Source organism: Hypanus sabinus, chromosome 28 (assembly GCF_030144855.1).
Source record: "Hypanus sabinus isolate sHypSab1 chromosome 28, sHypSab1.hap1, whole genome shotgun sequence".
In the NCBI taxonomy this organism is placed as follows: domain Eukaryota; kingdom Metazoa; phylum Chordata; class Chondrichthyes; order Myliobatiformes; family Dasyatidae; genus Hypanus; species Hypanus sabinus.
This window is the reverse complement of record NC_082733.1, coordinates 18,650,355-18,668,883: the sequence shown is the minus strand read 5'-3', so window position 1 is coordinate 18,668,883 and position 18,529 is coordinate 18,650,355. Positions and strand designations below refer to the sequence as shown.

At 36.4% G+C, this 18,529-nt stretch overlaps 1 protein-coding gene across 2 annotated transcripts in view; it reads right to left on the bottom strand.

The window, feature by feature from the left end:
• The window catches only part of LOC132382464 (RNA polymerase II elongation factor ELL), a 103,007-nt gene that overhangs the window by 27,544 nt on the left and 56,934 nt on the right, over window positions 1–18,529 (bottom strand). For both annotated transcript variants that reach the window (XM_059952687.1, XM_059952688.1), the window contains exon 6: window positions 9,442–9,566. In XM_059952687.1, the coding sequence (XP_059808670.1) occupies window positions 9,442–9,566 (125 nt within the window). The remainder of the gene's footprint in view (window positions 1–9,441; window positions 9,567–18,529) is intronic.

Below are 18,529 nucleotides of genomic sequence, written 5' to 3'. Positions count from 1 at the left end.
TTAGATCAAGACAGGATCAGATTCTGCTGTGATGTAGGCAACTATACATATATTTCAATATACATTACCATCTTCAAAAAAAAGAGTGAAGAAAACAGCATAGCAGGAAAAGTTAAAGATGTTGATCATCATCGAAAGACAATTATGTAGGCATTCAAGATTGTGGCTGAAAGGTTCAGAACTTGTCAAGAACTGAGAATGACTTTTCAAAGCTTGCTGAACTAGGAATACTTAAATCTAAAGGGAGAAATGTACCTGTGGTCACTAGAGATAAATCCATTATTATTAGTTGTAGTCACCTCCTGATATCAATAGTCTAAATTTGCAGATGAGTATAACCTATAGTTGATATACTGCTGAGTTGACATTAGGCAACAAAGGAGTACATCCTCTTGAAGTGTGGCAGGTGCAATGCAAAAGTGGGCTCTGCACATACTTGGAAATCAACTGAATACTTCAAGTTCATATTTTGCTATATTGCTTTTCTAAAGCTGATGGCTCTCTGCTTTTCTTTGCTTCATGTTTGGCACTTCCCTATTTTGCACTGTATGATTTAATTACCAAGTTTAATCTTTTCTTTACCAATACACTGAGCCAATTTTCTTGTTTCAGTACTACATTCACAATTCCCAGAAAATAATCGTTGCTCAGACAAATAGGTATATCACACTAAGTTTCACAAATAAATATAGTTAAATAGGTTCTTTATACACAGAAATACTATTGTACAGGAGGCAACCATTTGGCCCATTTAATCTTATTGATTCTCAATACAGAAATCCCATTTCACAATGTCACTAAGCCTATGTGTTTCTGCCAAAAAATCACTTTGCATTTTTTATGCTTTACATTTCACTGCCACTTATCTGCTCATTCTGATAGTATATGTCTTTTTGCTACCTATTCCTGTATTTCTCATTGCTTACCACAACTTTCCATAACAAACAAAGCTGATACTTAAAACCCATGCTAAAAGATCCATTTAAAATAACTGGCAAATATCATTACAGATAAGGCGAGAAACTTAATGCTGCTTTGCTAGATAATCTTAGCATGTCATAAAAGCTGGATTGGAAGATCAGCTTTAATAGCACTATCTTACAGAATGGGGTTGAGAGGAGTAATAAATCAGCCATGATAGAATCGTGGAGCAGGGTTGATGGGTCAAAAAGCTCCTGCTCTTATGTCTTATGGTCTGTTAACTACAAACCATTTGGAGTATGTTAACTATAGGGGCAAGCACAGGATTTGCACAGGAGTTTGCAAATGAACCTTGGAAAATAATCTTGTTAATAGTTTATTTGGACCTTGCAAAGCAGTTAATAAAGTTTATTGAATGAGATTTGTAAATAAGGGTAAAACTTAAAGAACAATCAGCTGTTTGGTTAGGTGTAGTGTTGAAAATTACTTAAAATAGCATTAATTAGAAACAGCAGCAAAATGCAGAGAAGGATATTAGGTCACTTGTGAAAACAGCGTATTGAATTCATTTAGAAACCCTTGGGCCAAATTGTGCTTGATCTAGTCCAGTAGGCATATTGTATTCACCTGCTGTGCATTCCCACAACCACACGAATTTTTTGGAGATCCACATTAGTAACCAAGTCCCAGGCCTTGCTGTTGTGATATTCCCATATATAGAATTGTAACACAACCATGGAAGAGATCCTGAAGCTGTGCCTAATACTACATTGATAGTGTTTTGATAATCTGAGCAGTCAAATATTTTGACAATTTTTTCTAAGCATCTCTGATAATCAGACAATTGAAAAGATTTAATAAAGATTAAATTATGCTGTATCCTTGGAGTCCAGCAGCATAACAGGAGGTGACATACATGGACATCTGACAACTTCTGTCTGAAGTCAGGAAAGTGCTGACACACAGAGGACCTCACTGATGGTTATCTTCTGAACCACTAGTGAAAAGTAAGTATATTTTAATATGTAAACTTAAAATAAATGAATTATTATGGAACAACAACATGACTGAATGCATCACGTCCTATTATGGAAACAGCAATGCCTACAGAAAAGCCTACAAAAAGTGGTGAATACAGCCCAGTTCATCACAGGCAAAGCCCTCCCCACTACTGACCATATCTACAAGGAGCATTGTCAGAAGAAAACAGCTTCCATCACCAAGAAACCCCACCATACAGGCAATTCTTTCCTCTCGCTGCTACCATCTGGAAAAGAGCCCTAGGTCCCACGCCACCATATTCAGGTAAAGTTATTACCCTTCAACCATCAGGCTCTTGAACCAATATGGATAACATCAACTCCTAACCAATTCCACAACCAATGGACTAACTCTTAAGAACTCTACAACTCAGGTTCTCAGTATTACTTTATTATTTATTTTTAGTAGTAATTTTTTGTGTTTGCATAGGTTGTCTTGTACAGTGGTTGTTTCTTTGTGTGTAGTTCTCTTGCATTTCTTTGTCCTATTGTAAATGCCTGCAAGAAAATGAATATCAAGGTAGTATTTAGTTGCATAGCCGGCTGGTGGCTTAATGGCATCAGTGCTAGTCATACGGTGAGCATAAAAAAAAGCTTGTTCTGACAGAACCCTGACAACTCCACCAGGAGTTAACGGCGTGTGCACACGCACGCACACACACACACACACATTTAGTTACATATATGTACTTTGATAATAAGTTTACCCTTGAACATGTACTGACAGCCTTATCAGTATTAAAGGACAACAGATGCATTTGGATTAATTAAGAAATATTTCACTGGTCTAGACAAAATTAACTTCACTAAAAATTTTAGGTGAGGCGTAGTTTCATGGAAATAGTTAAAAAGGTATAAAAAGGCAAACTATTGTTTAACTGTGTAATAAATTATGTACTTAAACAAAGTACAGTACCAATTAGAACAGAATCTATACTAGTACAACACTATAAAACTGTGTATTAGTTCCTAATCATTATCAATGGAGGAATTCAGCCAGTGTATGCTGCCAGGTTCTTTTGATTGACTGTAAGCAAGCAAAATCAGCACTGCTACCTAGTGCAGGTAATGGACTGCCTTCATGTAATGTTTATTATATTTACATCCTTCAAATCTTCATTTTCTTCATAACCTTCAAGATGACTATTGACACTTTCAAATTCTTTCTATTTCCTAACTTGCTGAAATGATGAAATCATTTCATTTTCACTTCTGGCCATTTCAGCCATGTCTAAGTCTGAATGCTTGAAACTGTAGTGAGCAAAACAGTTCGTAACAGTCTTACTGCTGATTTCTCACCAACTATCAGTGACAGAAGTCACTGCTTTTTGAAAAAAAAAACATGCAACTGACGCTATTTAAAAACTATTCACTCTAAGCATGGTGTAGTGTCTAACAGCCACACAAGTGCACATAACTGATATTAGTTAGAAACTGTTCAGTAACAGTTTCCTGTCCCAATTAAGTGGCATTCTATCCCAAATAAATAAATAAGTGGCTGTCCCGATTAACCAATGGTCTAATTAACTGGAATTCACTATACATTGGATTTGGGAAAGTACACTTTGAGTATAGCAGACCAAATCAACTAGCACTCCTATGACACACATGGTAGTTTTGAACATTAACTGCGCTATTCCATTGACATAGACCATTGACAAGCCTTTAAGTATAAAGAGGCAGACTGCCTGAAAGTATTCTCAGCAAATCCAGACAAAAAAAAACAAAATATTGTGGCAATGTGTTACTGGTATAAATCTTTGTAGGTTTACTGGTAAAGTATATTTTTACAGTAAACAGTGCAGTCTTCTAACCAGTTACTGGAAAGTCCCAGGCTTGAGATTTATAAACTGCAATTCAACCACAGAGTCAATGATAGATATAAAATCCTTTCATCTACAAAAATATGATGCAGACAAAACATGTGCACTATAACTTCACATCCTCGATGACTCAGATGTTTTGGCATTGTTCCCGATTTTCCTATATCTGTACTTTAAACACAGGGTGCACAGGAAACTCAAAAATTATACAGCTGATGCCAAAAATATTGAAGTATTTCATAACAGTCTTGCAAGCTCAAGAGTCCAATACACTAAATGGCTTGAAAAGCAAAAGCAATGGCATTTCAATGCAGAATTTTTAAGAAGTATCTTCATTGTACTTTAACAATATTACTTCACCATTGATTGTAATCCAGGCAATTTTACATCTTTTATAACTTGTAGGTGGTCAACTCGACAAAAAATTGAGACAACAGAAGAATAAGCCAAAGTCACATACAGTATTTACATACATTTAAGAACACACTAACAAAAGAAATAGGAGCAAGAGGAGGCCACCAGGCCCACTGACCTTGAATTAGATCATAGGTAATCTGGCCACAGGTTCAGCTTCACCTACCTGCCTTTGGAATAAGCAGGTAGGTTAGTAGGTGAAGCTGAGTCCACAACCAGACCAGCCAGCAACTTACTGAGTCAGATTCTTGTTGAATTGATGTTTTAGTGACCAATTTTGTGGATGATACAAAGATAGGTGGAGGGACCTGTAGTATTAAGGAGGTGGGTTATCTGCAGAAAGACATAGACAGATAAGGAGAATGGAGAAAGAAGAGATTAGTAAAATGGCAGATAGAATATAGTGCAGGGAAATGTAAGGACACTTTGATAGAAGGAATAAAGGCATGGACTATTTTCTAAATGGGGGAGCAAATTCAGAAATCAGAGGTGAAAAGGGACTTGGGAGTCCTAGTGCAGGATTCTGTAAAGGTTAACTTGCAGGTTAAGGTAGAAATAAGGAAGGCAAAGGCAATGTTAGCATTCATTTTGAGAAGACTAAAATACAATGTAGCTTCGCTAAGGCTTTATGAGGCATTGGTCAGACCATGCAACACACACAAAATGCTGGAGGAACTCAGCAGGCCAGGCAGCATCTATGGAAAAATGTACTATATAGTCAATGGTTTGGACTGAGACCCTTCAGAAGGACTGGAGGGTCCTGCTCCGGTTCCTCCAGCATTTTGTGTGTGCTGCTTGGAAGATCTTTTTTTTCCTTCAGTCTTGCTGATCTTGGCCTGAAACATTGACTAAACTCTTTTCCATAGATGCTGCCCAGTCTGCTGTATTCTTCTAGCATTTTGTGTGTGTTGATCTGTAGATATTCTCTTGTTTTTGATTGGTCAAGTCATATTTTGGAGTATTGTGAGCAGTTTAGGGCCACAGATCTAAACAATGATGTTCTGGCATCGGAGGAGGTTTATGAGAATTATTCTGGGGACAAAAAGGTTAATGTAAGAAGAGTATTTAATGGCTCTGGGCTTGTATTTGTTACAGTTTAGAAGATTAGGGGGACCTCACTGAAACCTTTAGAATATTGAAAGCCCTAGATGGAGTGGATGTGGAGAAGTTGTTTGCAATAGAGGAAGTGTCCAGAACCAGAGGGCATAGCCTCAGAATATAAGGACATCTCTATAGAACAGAAATGAGGAGGAATTTCTTTAGCCAATGGGTAGAAAGGAAACATATGTTCCAAATCTTTAAACACACACATAACCCTGATGAAGGGTATTGGCACAAAACATCAACTATTTATTCTCCACTGATGCTACTTGACTCCCTGAGTTCCTCCAGCATTTTGTGTGCTGCTAATGTTAAATTCAGGTTGACATGTATTAATCTGTTTTGGTTATAAGTTATTCCAGTTCTTAGCTTGGTATTTACAGCACAATCATCAGTAAGTTTTCTATGAATTTCCAGAAAAGATACCTAAAGTCACTTTTCCAGATGTATTTTTTCTTGTGTGAAAGGCTGCATCCATGCTGTATTATTGTAATACTCCAGCAGATTTAGCATAGAATTGTCCCTGGTGAATTTTAAGGCATGTGCTTACTAGACCGGTTGAAACAGTATTATTCTGTGTACTCATGAGAAATTTCTACACGGTCGCCTCAAGTCATCATGAGCATAGGTGTGGGAGGAAGAATATAGAGTTGGATGAGGTGATGTCACATAAGTATCCCAAGAAGACTCCCTCCTAAACAGGGAGCAGCCCAAAGGTGCCTCATAGCCAGTAGTCCCAAGGACAATCCTGATTAGTGGTAGCAACAGGACAATAGATTTGTGAATCACACTTATCAATTTTCAGAAGCTTTAATTTTGCACCAGTGTTTGATGCCAATAACAGAAATAAAAATTAGAAGTGATGACTTTCAACAATTAAAAGTGATATCCCAGGAGGACGCCATAAATCACGTGTTCACAACTTTTGACACAACTTTGCAATCCTTTTTGAATTGTGTGCAGGTCATAAATCTAACTGAATTTCTATTGTGAAGTAAATGTTAAGAGCTGGGTATAGTAATGACATTGTCACAAATGCACAACACAATAAGGACACACTATCAGTGCCAGAGTGAATCATGTACAAAGTGCTTCATACAATTTCTTATTGTGCAGAATTTCAGCAGGAAACGTGTGCAAACACTGCGAAATATGACCAAAATTAAATGATATGTGGTATTTACTTGTTAAAATATATGCATTAATGTACTGTTTTTCATATACCCTTGAAGGTGAAACAAAAATATCAAATAGGTGGAAAGATTAATTATTTCGGGTGTCAATTTCATAATGGAAATGTAAAACAAGTTTCCATCTTTCTTTTTTATCAAATATCATAGCAGCAATATGTAGTATAGCTAGAAAAAGAATCTCCTTTAATAAGTATACAATTTAACCTGGTATAGTATGGTGTTATAAACCAACTGCACTAAGTGAAACTATATGTATCTCTCTATTTTATCTCCACGGCTGTATTCCAGATAAAATAAGTAGATCAGATTCTTAGTACTGCATTCCAGAATCTATTGCTGTTTCTATGGTACAAAAGTTGTCAGAATGACCTGTCTCCCTGGAATAAATATCCATATAATCCAAGAGGACATGAAACTACCTACAGTATATTTGAAACTATAATGAGGCACATCATTTTTAGTAGCACTCTACCTGAATCCTGCATTAATTTCTATAATATTAAGCTTAAAAATTTCAAAATATTTGTAAAGTCTATCCACTGTGGTAATCTAAGAGCACAGCTTAAAACACTATTTTAAAAAATAATTATCAACTTCGCTAGTTTCTTTTACCATTGACCAGGCTTTGTCACCTGCCTATTAGTGATCTGGTTTTTTTGAGCCTGCTTTGCCTTTCAATGCCATGATTTTTTGACCTCCATCTTCCCATATTCAGTTTTCCCACATTCATGGTCTATTCAGTTTTCTCTTATGCTAGAAAGGTGTTTAGTGCAAATTCATCATACACTTGTAGACATATCCATCATAAATAGAGCAGAACTATACACAATAGTTTTGATATGGTCAAAATAACATGGATAACTTTGAAAAGACATCTGCTCTCTTACCTTCTTATCCTTTTATAATAAAGGTCAACAAAACATTTGCATCCCTCAACATATGACAAAACCAGTGTGTTAATTTTTGGCATTTCACACTCAAGAAAACCCAGATCATCTCAACACAAATGTTACAAAAAATATAAGAACAATATCTAGAAAACATATACATATTTTTACATTATCTTCAATCTGCTGCATTCTTAACTAGTTAATCTATTAATCTGTCTATTTGTGCAACCAGAATCTCTCTCACAAACTGCTTTCCCTCCTGGTAGCTTCACATAAATCACAGGATATTATCTTCATTACAAAGCTAATGCACACAACGGAAACTTAGTACTGACAGACAGTTCTTTCTTTATATGTTCATTTTTGAGATATGGGTGGTACTCACATTAATTTACATTCCCAAATGTAAGACCATAAGACAGGAGCAGAAATAGGTGATTTGGCCCATCAAGTCTGCTCTGCCATTCAATCACAGCTGACTTATCCCTCTCAACCCTATTCTCCTGCCTTCTTCCCATAAGCTTTTTACGTGCTTACTAACGAAGAACCTATCACTGTCTGCTTTAAATATACCCAAAGACCTGTACTCCACCGTTACCTGTGGCAATGAATTCCACAGATTCACCACCCACTGGCTGAAGAAATCCCTCCTCATTTCTGTTCTAAAGACAGACAGTCACACTTTATTGATCCTGAGGGAATTTAGGTTTTGTTACAGCCGCACCACCAAGAATAGTGAAGAGATATAGCAAAATAAAAACCATAAATAATTAAATAATAATAAGTTAATCATGCCAAGTGGAAAAATAAGTCCAGGACCAGCCTATTGGCTCAGGGTGTCTGACACTCCGAGGGAGGAGTTGTAAAGTTTGATGGCCACAGGTAGGAATGACTTCCTATGACGCTCAGTGTTACATCTCTGTGGAATGAGTCTCTGGCTGAATGTACTCCTGTACCTAACCAGTACATTATGGAGTGGATGGGAGTCATTGTCCAAGATGGCATGCAACTTGGACAGCATCCTCTTTTCAGACACCACTGTCAGAGAGTCTAGTTCCACCCCCGCAACATCACTGGCCTTATGAATGAGTTTGTTGATTCTGTTGGTGTCTGCTACCCTCAGCCTGCTGCTCCTTGTATTCTGATATTCGTGCCTTCTGGTCATAAATTTCTCCCACTGTTGGAAGACATCCTCTGAACATCCACACCATATTGCCTTTCAATATTCAGTAGGTTTCAATGAGAATTCCCACCCCCTCATTCTTCTAAACTCCAGTAAGTACAGGCTCAATGTTGTTAAGGTAGTTGTGAATTGCTACCATAAAGTGGTTCAATTCTTCTGCATTCCCACAATTATTTTAAGTAGGGAATTTCTGGGTTTAGACCTGGGAAGAAATGGCAACGTATTTCCTACTCAGAAAAGTGAATGATTTGAAAGAGAATGTGCAGGTGATAGTTTGCCCATGTATCTGGCTTTGTCCAACATGCTTTCGGAGGGTTTGTTAGAGAAGATTTGTTTTGTTCCTGCAGTGTTTTTTTTTAAATTTAATACATTGCCAACACAATAAACCACATAGATATTTAGGCTGATGAAAGCAGTATCAATCAAGAGAGTTGCTTTGTGTTGAGCTTAAGTACTGTTAAAATATGCACATCTAGGCAAGTGGATTATACACGTAAAAATCCTGACATATTTTGAAGATTACTGAAAGGCTTTGGGGGATAAGGAAACAAGTGACTCTCAGCATGATATTCAGCCTCTGACTTGCTTTTATTTATGTGGCTAAAATTTCTAAGTCAATGAGGATTTTCAGCACTTAGATGGCTAGCGGCTCAGTGATGATAATGTTAATGAATGTTAATAAGAGTTTACTGGAATTGCACATGTAACTTATCACTTTATAATCCATGCCTACATCTATAGCCAGGCTTTGTTTCATGTAAGGATGGGCTGCCTTATTATTTTTTTAAAAATCACTTCTAATAATCTGAAGTGCATGATGGTATAAATGTATTTAAAGCAAATTCTATAAACCATTGTAGATTTACAGAAATCTACCTTATTAGGAGTCTACGTATCAATTGTTTTTCTTCGTCACTGTATCCAGGCCAATCCTGTTGAATTTCCTTGTAGAGTTCATCCTTTAGTGTGTAACTGTTGTCCTTTATATTTAACTTTGCCACCTATGGAGACAGCAAAACAGATGCTCAGAGAAAAGCAATTTTAATCAATTTGTATTAAGACATATAGTTAAAAATCAGAATGCAATTTTTATATGAAGTAGAGGTACTTATTCACAGTCAATTTTTCGTTTGTGGAGGCAATTAAATTTTTTTGTTAATAAGACCCTTTTCCCTGCTTCATCGTGAAGTATGTTCTTGCAAGCTTTAAAAGAATAAACAATATTACAATAAAGCCCATTTAAGTTTGATACCAATAAAATAAAATCACTGAATACATATTTAATTATACAAATACAGAAAACAAAACTCAAGTCATGCAAGTAACTTCACTGCTGGACTCAATCTACAGAGATATTTTTTTCTGATTTTAATTTTTTTTTATATTTTTCATTCAATGTTTAAGATAATTACATAGAATGAATAGAATAATATGATATAATATCAGCCCTCCCCACTCCCCTTAACCCTTCCCCCTTAACATCCCTATCTTAAAAAAAAGAGAAAAAAAAGAAAGACTGCCTGGATATTGGAAGATCCCCACATACTCCATGGAATTCAAAATATAAAGAATTTATATAAATTAAATTGCAAATCCCATTTCCAGAAAAGTTGGGATATTTTCCAAAATGCAATAAAAACAAAAATCTGTGATATGTTAATTCACTTGAACCTTTATTTAACTGACAAAAGTACAATGAAAAGATTTTCAATAGTTTTACTGACAAACTTGATTGTATTTTGTAAATATACTCAAATTTAGAATTTGATGGCTGCGACACACTCAACAAAAGTTGGGACAGAGTTAAAATAAGATTGAAAAGTGCACAGAATATTCAAGTAACACCGGTTTGGAAGACTCCACATTAAGCAGGCTAATTGGTAGCAGGTGAGGTATCATGACTGGGTATAAAAGTAGCGTTCATCAAAGGCTCAGTCTTTGCAAGCAAGGATGGGTCATGGCTCACCCCTTGGTGCCAAAATTTGTGAGAGAATTGTTAGTCAGTTCAAAAGGAACATTTCCCAATGCAAGATTGCAGAGAATTTAGGTCTTTCAACATCTACAGTACATAATATTGTGAAAAGATTCAGAGAATTCAGAGACAGCTCAGTGCGTAAAGGGCAAGGTCGGAAACCACTGTTGAATATGCGTGATCTTCGAGCCCTCAGGTGGCACTGCCTAAGAAACTGTCATGCCACTGTGCCAATTATAGCCACCTGGGCTCGGGAGTACTTCGGAAAACCATTGTCACTTAACACAGTCCGTCGCTGCATCCAGAAATGCAACTTGAAACTGTATTACGCAAGGAGGAAGCCATACATCAACTCTATGCAGAAACGCCGGTGAGTTCTCTGGGCCCGAGCTCATCTCAGATGGACCGAAAGACTGTGGAACTGTGTCCTGTGGTCAGACGAGTCCACATTTCAGCTAATATTCGGAAAAAACGGGTGTCGAGTTCTCCGTGCCAAAGATGAAAACGACCACCCTGAATGTTATCAGCAAAAGGTGCAAAAGCCAGCATCTGTGATGGTATGGGGGTGCATCAGTGCCCACGGCATGGGTGAGTTGCATGTATGTGAAGGTACCATTGACTCTGAGGCGTATATTAGGATTTTAGAGAGACATATGTTGCCATCAAGGCGACGTCTCTTCTGGGACGTCCATACTTATTTCAGCAGGACAATGCCAGACCACATTCTGCACGGGCTACAGCAGCGTGGCTTTGTAGACACAGAGTGCATGTGCTTGACTGGCCTGCTGCCAGTCCAGATCTATCTCTTATTGAAAGTGTATGGCACATCATGAAGAGGAGAATCAGACAATGGAGACCACGGACTGTCAAGCAGCTGAAGTCTTATATTAAGCAAGAATAGACAAAATTTCCAATTGCAAATCTACTACAATTAGTATCCTCAGTTCCAAAACAATTAAAAAGTGTTATTAAAAGGAAAGGTGATGTAACACAATGGTAAACATGCCTCTGTCCCAACTTTTGTTGAGTGTGTTGCAGCCATCAAATTATAAATTTGTGTATATTTACAAAATACAATTAAGTTGGTCAGTAAAACTACTGAAAATCTTTTCTTTGTACTTTTGCCAGTTAAATAAAGGTTCACGTGAATTAACATATCACAGATTTTTGTTTTTATTGCATTTTGGAAAATATCCCAACTTTTCTGGAAATGGGGTTTGTATTTGCCATTATTGAAAATAATTCAAGAAGATCTCGATAAATGGATGATGTTACCAAAAACATTAGTAGGTAGAGTCAATGCTGTAAAAATGAATATATTTCCTAGATTATATTATTTATTCTAAACACTACCAATACAACTGCCGCAGAAGTTTTTTCAAGAGTTGAGTAAATGTGTGAGGAAGTTTCTTTGGAAAGGTAAGATGTCAAGAATATCGTTGGAAAAATTGACATGTAAATTTGACCTAGGAGGGTTACAACTCCCAAACTTTAAGAATTATTATGAAGCAAATCAACTTAGATTTATTGTATCTTTTTTTTGACGAAGATAAACCAGCATGGATTAGAGTAGAGTTAGATCAGATAGGAGAAAAGATACCAGAAGATTTTATATACAAATGGGAATCTAAATGGATACGGGAAAAGAAAGAATCCCTGATTTTAATTTTATAGCAGTGGAGGCCTCATTCTACAATCCTGATCATTAACTGCATATTTAAAAAAATCTCAGGATTGTATGTGGTGACATGTATGCACTCTGATAATAAAGTTTACTTTGAACTTTATAATGAATGTTGTAATATAAAGTACTGGTATCAGACTCCAAATGTTACACATTTAAATAGTGAGATCTTTTATCAACAGAATTATTAAATCATTATATATTTATCTGACACATTTACAGCCCACAACTGTTTGTTTAAAAAAAGGTTCAATTAATAATTTACCTTTGGTGGCAAATTTAAATAATCTTAAATGGTTTTCAAGTTTAAATTGAAATGACTCCACATAAAATAACTTGCTGTTCATTTCATGATCACCTTCATACCATGAAAGCAAACCTATCTGAATGAGGAGTGAAACAAGTATATCTTCAAACAGAGTAAAAACTTAAGAGCTAGGTGAACATTAAACAATATGTCAGAATGAAGATCTACAGCTTTGCCATCTCTTGATGTGGACAATAACATCCGACTTGACGAATACGACTAGAAAAAGCTTCATGAATACTCTATCATGTTGAATGCAAAACCATGAATGTAATAGACAAATTATTGTGCATCTCAGCCAAAAATATTACTAATTTTATTTCACTTCTCTCCTAAAGATCCAACTTCATTGAGTTTAACATCCAGTTGAATTAGATTATGCACTGGAATTAGCCAATTCCCCAGCCTGGTTGTTCCAGCACAGTTAATAGCATTAGCCTTCAACACAACATGATAATTGCCCTGATGCATATTATCCACAAAATCAGGATAAATTTAATCTCCATCATTACATCAGGAATAGAATTACCTCACCTCCATTTAACGTTAATAATTATAAATTTGCCCTCAGCATTGATGCAGACAAGGATATCACTGAGGCTTGATGTGAAAACTGGCTGGTAACACCTGCTAAGCAAGTGATAACAACAAATAAAAGAAAGTCAAGACAACATCCATTGATATAAGCCACTTCAACTATGCCTAATTCAGCTAAATGTGTGAAACAGGTGCCAGGAAGCATCTCAGCTCTCTGGGCTGTCTGTCTGTCTGTCTCTCTCTCTCTCACACACAGACACTCACTCAACACGACCATTAAGTGATTACTTAATTTCCTGATTGATGGTAGTACTATGCATTGCACAAATCTTGTGCCAGTTTTGCCCACATAACTAGGCCTATATTTAAAAGTTATTTATAAAAAGTACTTGGGTATCCTAAGGCTTTGTTTTTGAAATATGTCTGCACAATGACACCAAGAATGCAATGCACTGTTGAAAATCAGGCCAATATGTATTAAACCATTGTGCTTAGAATTAATGCCAGTCATTATCTGGGCACAGAATTTTTGGTACAAGGTTTCTTATCAGTCAGCTTGCTCAAATAGTTAAAATGTGTGTGACAAACTGGCAGCCAAAATTAATTTCTAGTAGAAAATTGGTCAGGGTAGTAATTGTCATCATTCTCTCTCAGAAGAACCAGACTTTAAAAATGCTGAAGGCTAAAATTGACCATTTCTCTTAGGGTCAGTAATTAGCAGAGTACTGGGCCATTCATTGCAAAGCAAACTTCAAATAGGCAACTGGAACTATGATCTTTCTTCATCATGTACTTCCACATGCTTTTAGCAGGCTTTCCATCAACACTAAGAGATCAGAAGTGCTGGAAGAAACCCAACAATTAAAGGTTCATTCCATATTTATTAAATGAAGAATTAGTTTAAAAGGGAAAAATACATTAAAGATGGCAGCAAAAAAATCTTCTATTTCATAAGGAGCTTCCTCTCACCAATATTTCATTACAGAGTAACATTTTTACAGCCTTCACCCCCACAAGTTAGACCATATTCACATCCGTGAACTCTGCAAAACAGCAAGTACAAACTCATACAAGAAGCTACATTGTTTTAAAAATCAGGATCACCCTCACTCAGAAACCTCATTTCAGGCTCCTTTCAGGTTACATCCATCAGGTATCATATAATTCAAAAATGATATGTTGCTGTTGCTATGTTGCTATGGCTGTTGCTTTGCAGGAATCAAGCAAATGCCTATCAGAATAGCATATAATCTTCATTATAACTTTTACATTCACACCTGGAAGGAGCAACTTGCTGCACTACAGTGTCCCAAAGTGCAAATGTTAGAGACATCTTCCAGACTACCACCTGCCCTTTGCACAATCTTCCTGTGCGCTGTTCTTGAGAAGCCTGTCCAGATTCCTTGCTTCATCTCTCCCCCAAGAGTCACATTGATATGTACATTTATTCCAAGACTCCACAGTAGCTGAATGACTGCTGGTTATAGTGTGGTGAACCTTTTAAGTACTGCCTCCTGGTTCAGAGCTGCAAGGAGAGGTGCTATTAATTCAATCCCTAAAAGCTGACGTTTCTGGATCAGAGTAGCATTATGTGACAGAGCTTGCTAGTATTGTCATGGAACTGGCACTGATGAATTTTGTACTTTTAGCTAGAACATCTTATAATCAGTATTTAAGAGACTGTTAATACTGCTTTCAGCTGCCATGTTTATTACTGAAGTTTTAACATTTTATTTTTACTCCAGATATTTCAACAGCCTTTTTCAGAAGATAGTCTGAGTGATTTAATTAGTTAACACATCAGGAATCAGAAAAATGCTTCAAATTTAGGATTCCAGATATAGAAAAACAGAGAAACACTTCTAAATTGTGCATATTGGATATTGTCATAAAACACCAAAAATTGACATAGAAAGATTTGTTGATAGTAGAGAATGGGTCTTGCTTAAACTAATAACTATTTGAAGTCAGCTATTCTACAGAGCATAAAATGCTCTGTTTATACTTTACAGGTCCTGTTCTTTCCTCATTTTGCTAAAGCTGCAATGAACTGAGGTTCAACAGAACAGAATGACAGTAAACACAAATTTAGTATCCAAGCTCTTAAGGACATTCTGATCATAAAATTGTTAAAGGAAAATTTTAGTTCACTTCAATACTTTAGTGGTTTGCAAATTATTTTGCTTACCCCTCCTATGCAAACATAAATGTATTAACTGTACCATATTATGCAAAAACATATTAAAACACTAGACTATCTTCCTAGCTCCTCAGGGAATATACTATTTTACGCTAGGGCTAATGCCATGCAACTGTGATTGTGTTACTTTGCTTTTATGGTGGAGTTGTGCTAAATCCTGTTGCTCCTTTATGAGCACAAAGTTTAATTTGTGGTTCAACACAACCAGGAATTAAATGGAGACAAAATTACCCCACCTCTTTCACCCCACTTTTTAGAAAAGTTTCTGGTTGTACTTTTCCTTATGATTTGACACTCTGTGAATATATTTACATCAAGTTTATGATGGATGAAAGGCTTTCACAGAAAAATAATATTAAATTTAACTTGTCTATTTAAACACCTACATTGAAAAACCAAATTGATGCAAGTTATCAAGTGTAATAGGAAAGTATAATTATCAAGTGTAATAGGAAAGTTGAAAGTATTGAGATATGAACTTAATATAGAGAGAAAAGGTGGCTGAAATCTTGGTCATAGTAGTGGATAGAACCCTTATACAGGAAGGATTTTGCTTAGGTCAATATAATGAAAAAGTTGGAACAGTGGGAGCATACTGGTAATCATCTGGAACTGAGCTCATCAACTGGCTGGAGTATTTATGGACATCTTCAACCTCTCGCTTTGGCAGTTTGAAGTACCCACCTGCTTCAAGCAGACATCAATCATACTGGTGCCCAAAAAGAATACGGTAACCTGCCTCGATGACTATTGTCCAGAAGCACTGACATCCATTGTGATGAAATGCCTTGAGAAGCGGTCATGAAGCCCATTAACTCCTGCCTAAACAGTGACTTGGATTTTCTCCAATTTGCTTATTGGCCAACAGGTCAATAGCAGATGCCATTTCATTTCCTCTTCACTCTGCTCTGGAACACCTTAACAATGAAGGTGCATATATCAGGATGCTCTTCGTTCATTACAGCTCAGCAATCAACACTATCAGCCCACTGAAGCTCATCACTAGGCTCCAAGAACAGGGCCTCAGTACCTCTATGCAACTGGGTCCTCAATTTCCTCAGTGGTAGACCCCAGTTAGGAGAGACTGGCAACAACATCTCCTCCACACAGTCCAGCGGTACAGGTGCACCACTCTACTCATTTTATATTTATGATTGTGTGGCTAAATAAAACCCCAGTATAATATTTAAGTTTGCTGATACCATTGTTGTCAGCCAAATCAAAGGTGGTGACAAATCTGCATATAGGAAAGCCTGAAAATCTGATTGAATGGTGCCACATCAACAACTTTTAATTCAATATCAGCAAAACCAAAGAGCTGATTATCAACTACAAGAGAAGCCAGAAGTTTCTGAGCCTATCAGAGATAGAGGGTCAAAAGCTCTAAATTCCTTGATATCAACATATCAGGAGATCTGGCCTGGGTCCAGTACATAAGTGTTATCACAAAGAAGGCACAACAGTGTCTCTATTTTCATATAATTTTATGTATATTCTGTATGTCATCAAAAAACTCTGACAAACTTCTATAGATGCACATGGGAAGCGATCCTAACTGGTTGCATTAAAGCCTGACAAAACACCAATGCCTAGCAACTGGAAAAGGCTACAGAAAGTGGGGGAATCACATTCATGAGAAAATCTGCAGATGCTGGAAATCCAAGCAAAAACACACAACATGCAGGAGGAACTCAGTAGGGGGGACAGCATCTATGGAAAAGAGTAAATAGTTGCTGTTTCAGGCAGAGACCCTTCATCAGGAAGTGGTGGATACAGCACAGACTATCACAAGCAATGCTCTCCCCACCACTGATTATATTTACATGGAGCGCTGTCACAAGAAAGCAGCGCCCATCATCAAAGAACACCACCACCCAGGCAATGCCCTCTTCTTGCTACTACAATCAGATAAGAGGTACAGAAACCTTGTCCCACACAACCAGATTCATGAACAGTTACTACCCCACAATCATCAGGCTTCTGAACCGGTGTCAATAACTTCACTCAGCACTACTCTGAACTAACTGCATGACCTACAGACCCACTTTCAAGCACTCTTTGCAACACATGTTCTTCTTATTATTTTTAATTGCACACAGATGTTAATCTTTATCTGTTTGTTTAGTGTTTTATAAAAAGCCACTGTATTTCTATTTTCTCTTGCAAATGTCTGCAAGAAAATAAATCGCAAGGTAGTATATAGTAATATATACAAACATTGATATTAAATTTACTTTGAATTTTAGTAATGAACTATCAGCATAACCAGACTAAAAGGAAATGTAGTAATTTAACTCTCTGCCTGCCTTTGCCAAGCTGAATAAACGCAGTGATGTTTTTAATTCAGATGAATCAAGAGAAGCAATTATCTAAACAGACACTAATGGAGGAACCCAAAGCTGTTTATATCTGTAAAATTGATTATCCTGAAGATATCAGTTGAAGTAATTCTGAATCAAATTAGAAACGATGGATTGTCAATTATTTTAAAATAAACTCTTCTCGATTAAAATGTGGACAGCCAAATGTTGTATCTATAGTGGTGGTTGCTTTCAACATACAAATACATTTGAATTGAATTATTGAATGTTCCTATTGGCAAGGAGTTTTCTTCCTCCATATTATATTCCCTTTGAAATTAATTTGTGTTAATTATGCGATCTACCAATTGGCATTTTTTCTCTATGAAGTTTTTTTTTAATAACCCATCTCCACATTTGTATCTACTGAAAATAGATTTTCACCAAGTGCTTTGCTAAATCTAACAGGCACGCCTGTAAAATTTCTTTCAAAATATTGAAGTTATTTTGGTGATACTACCTATCTAGAAGAGCTCAATGTGAATGATAGATAAATTGTCCCAGCAGCTAAGATTTCTACTTGTATATCATTAGCAACAATAGGTTAACAAATCTGTTTCCAAAGCAAATACATTGGAAACTTGGTAATTAAAATTCATGGTTTAATAACTTAAACAAATTAATAATTGAAACAAACTAGAGTAGAACCGACAGAGCAAGCAATTTTACACTGTAGTATCGGTTAACAGGAAATTGAGGAACAGTTAATTTTGTAACAATCTTATCAAAATCATTTGGTAATAGTATACTACACAGTGACAAACAAAATATTGTGTTCAACTAATTAATTCCGCTAAAAACAACGTATATTACACAAAGTTGTGCAATGTGTTCATACCACACACATTCCTCTGCTTGAAATTATATGCCAAGATACAGAAAATCAGCTCTCCATGGGGAGTGA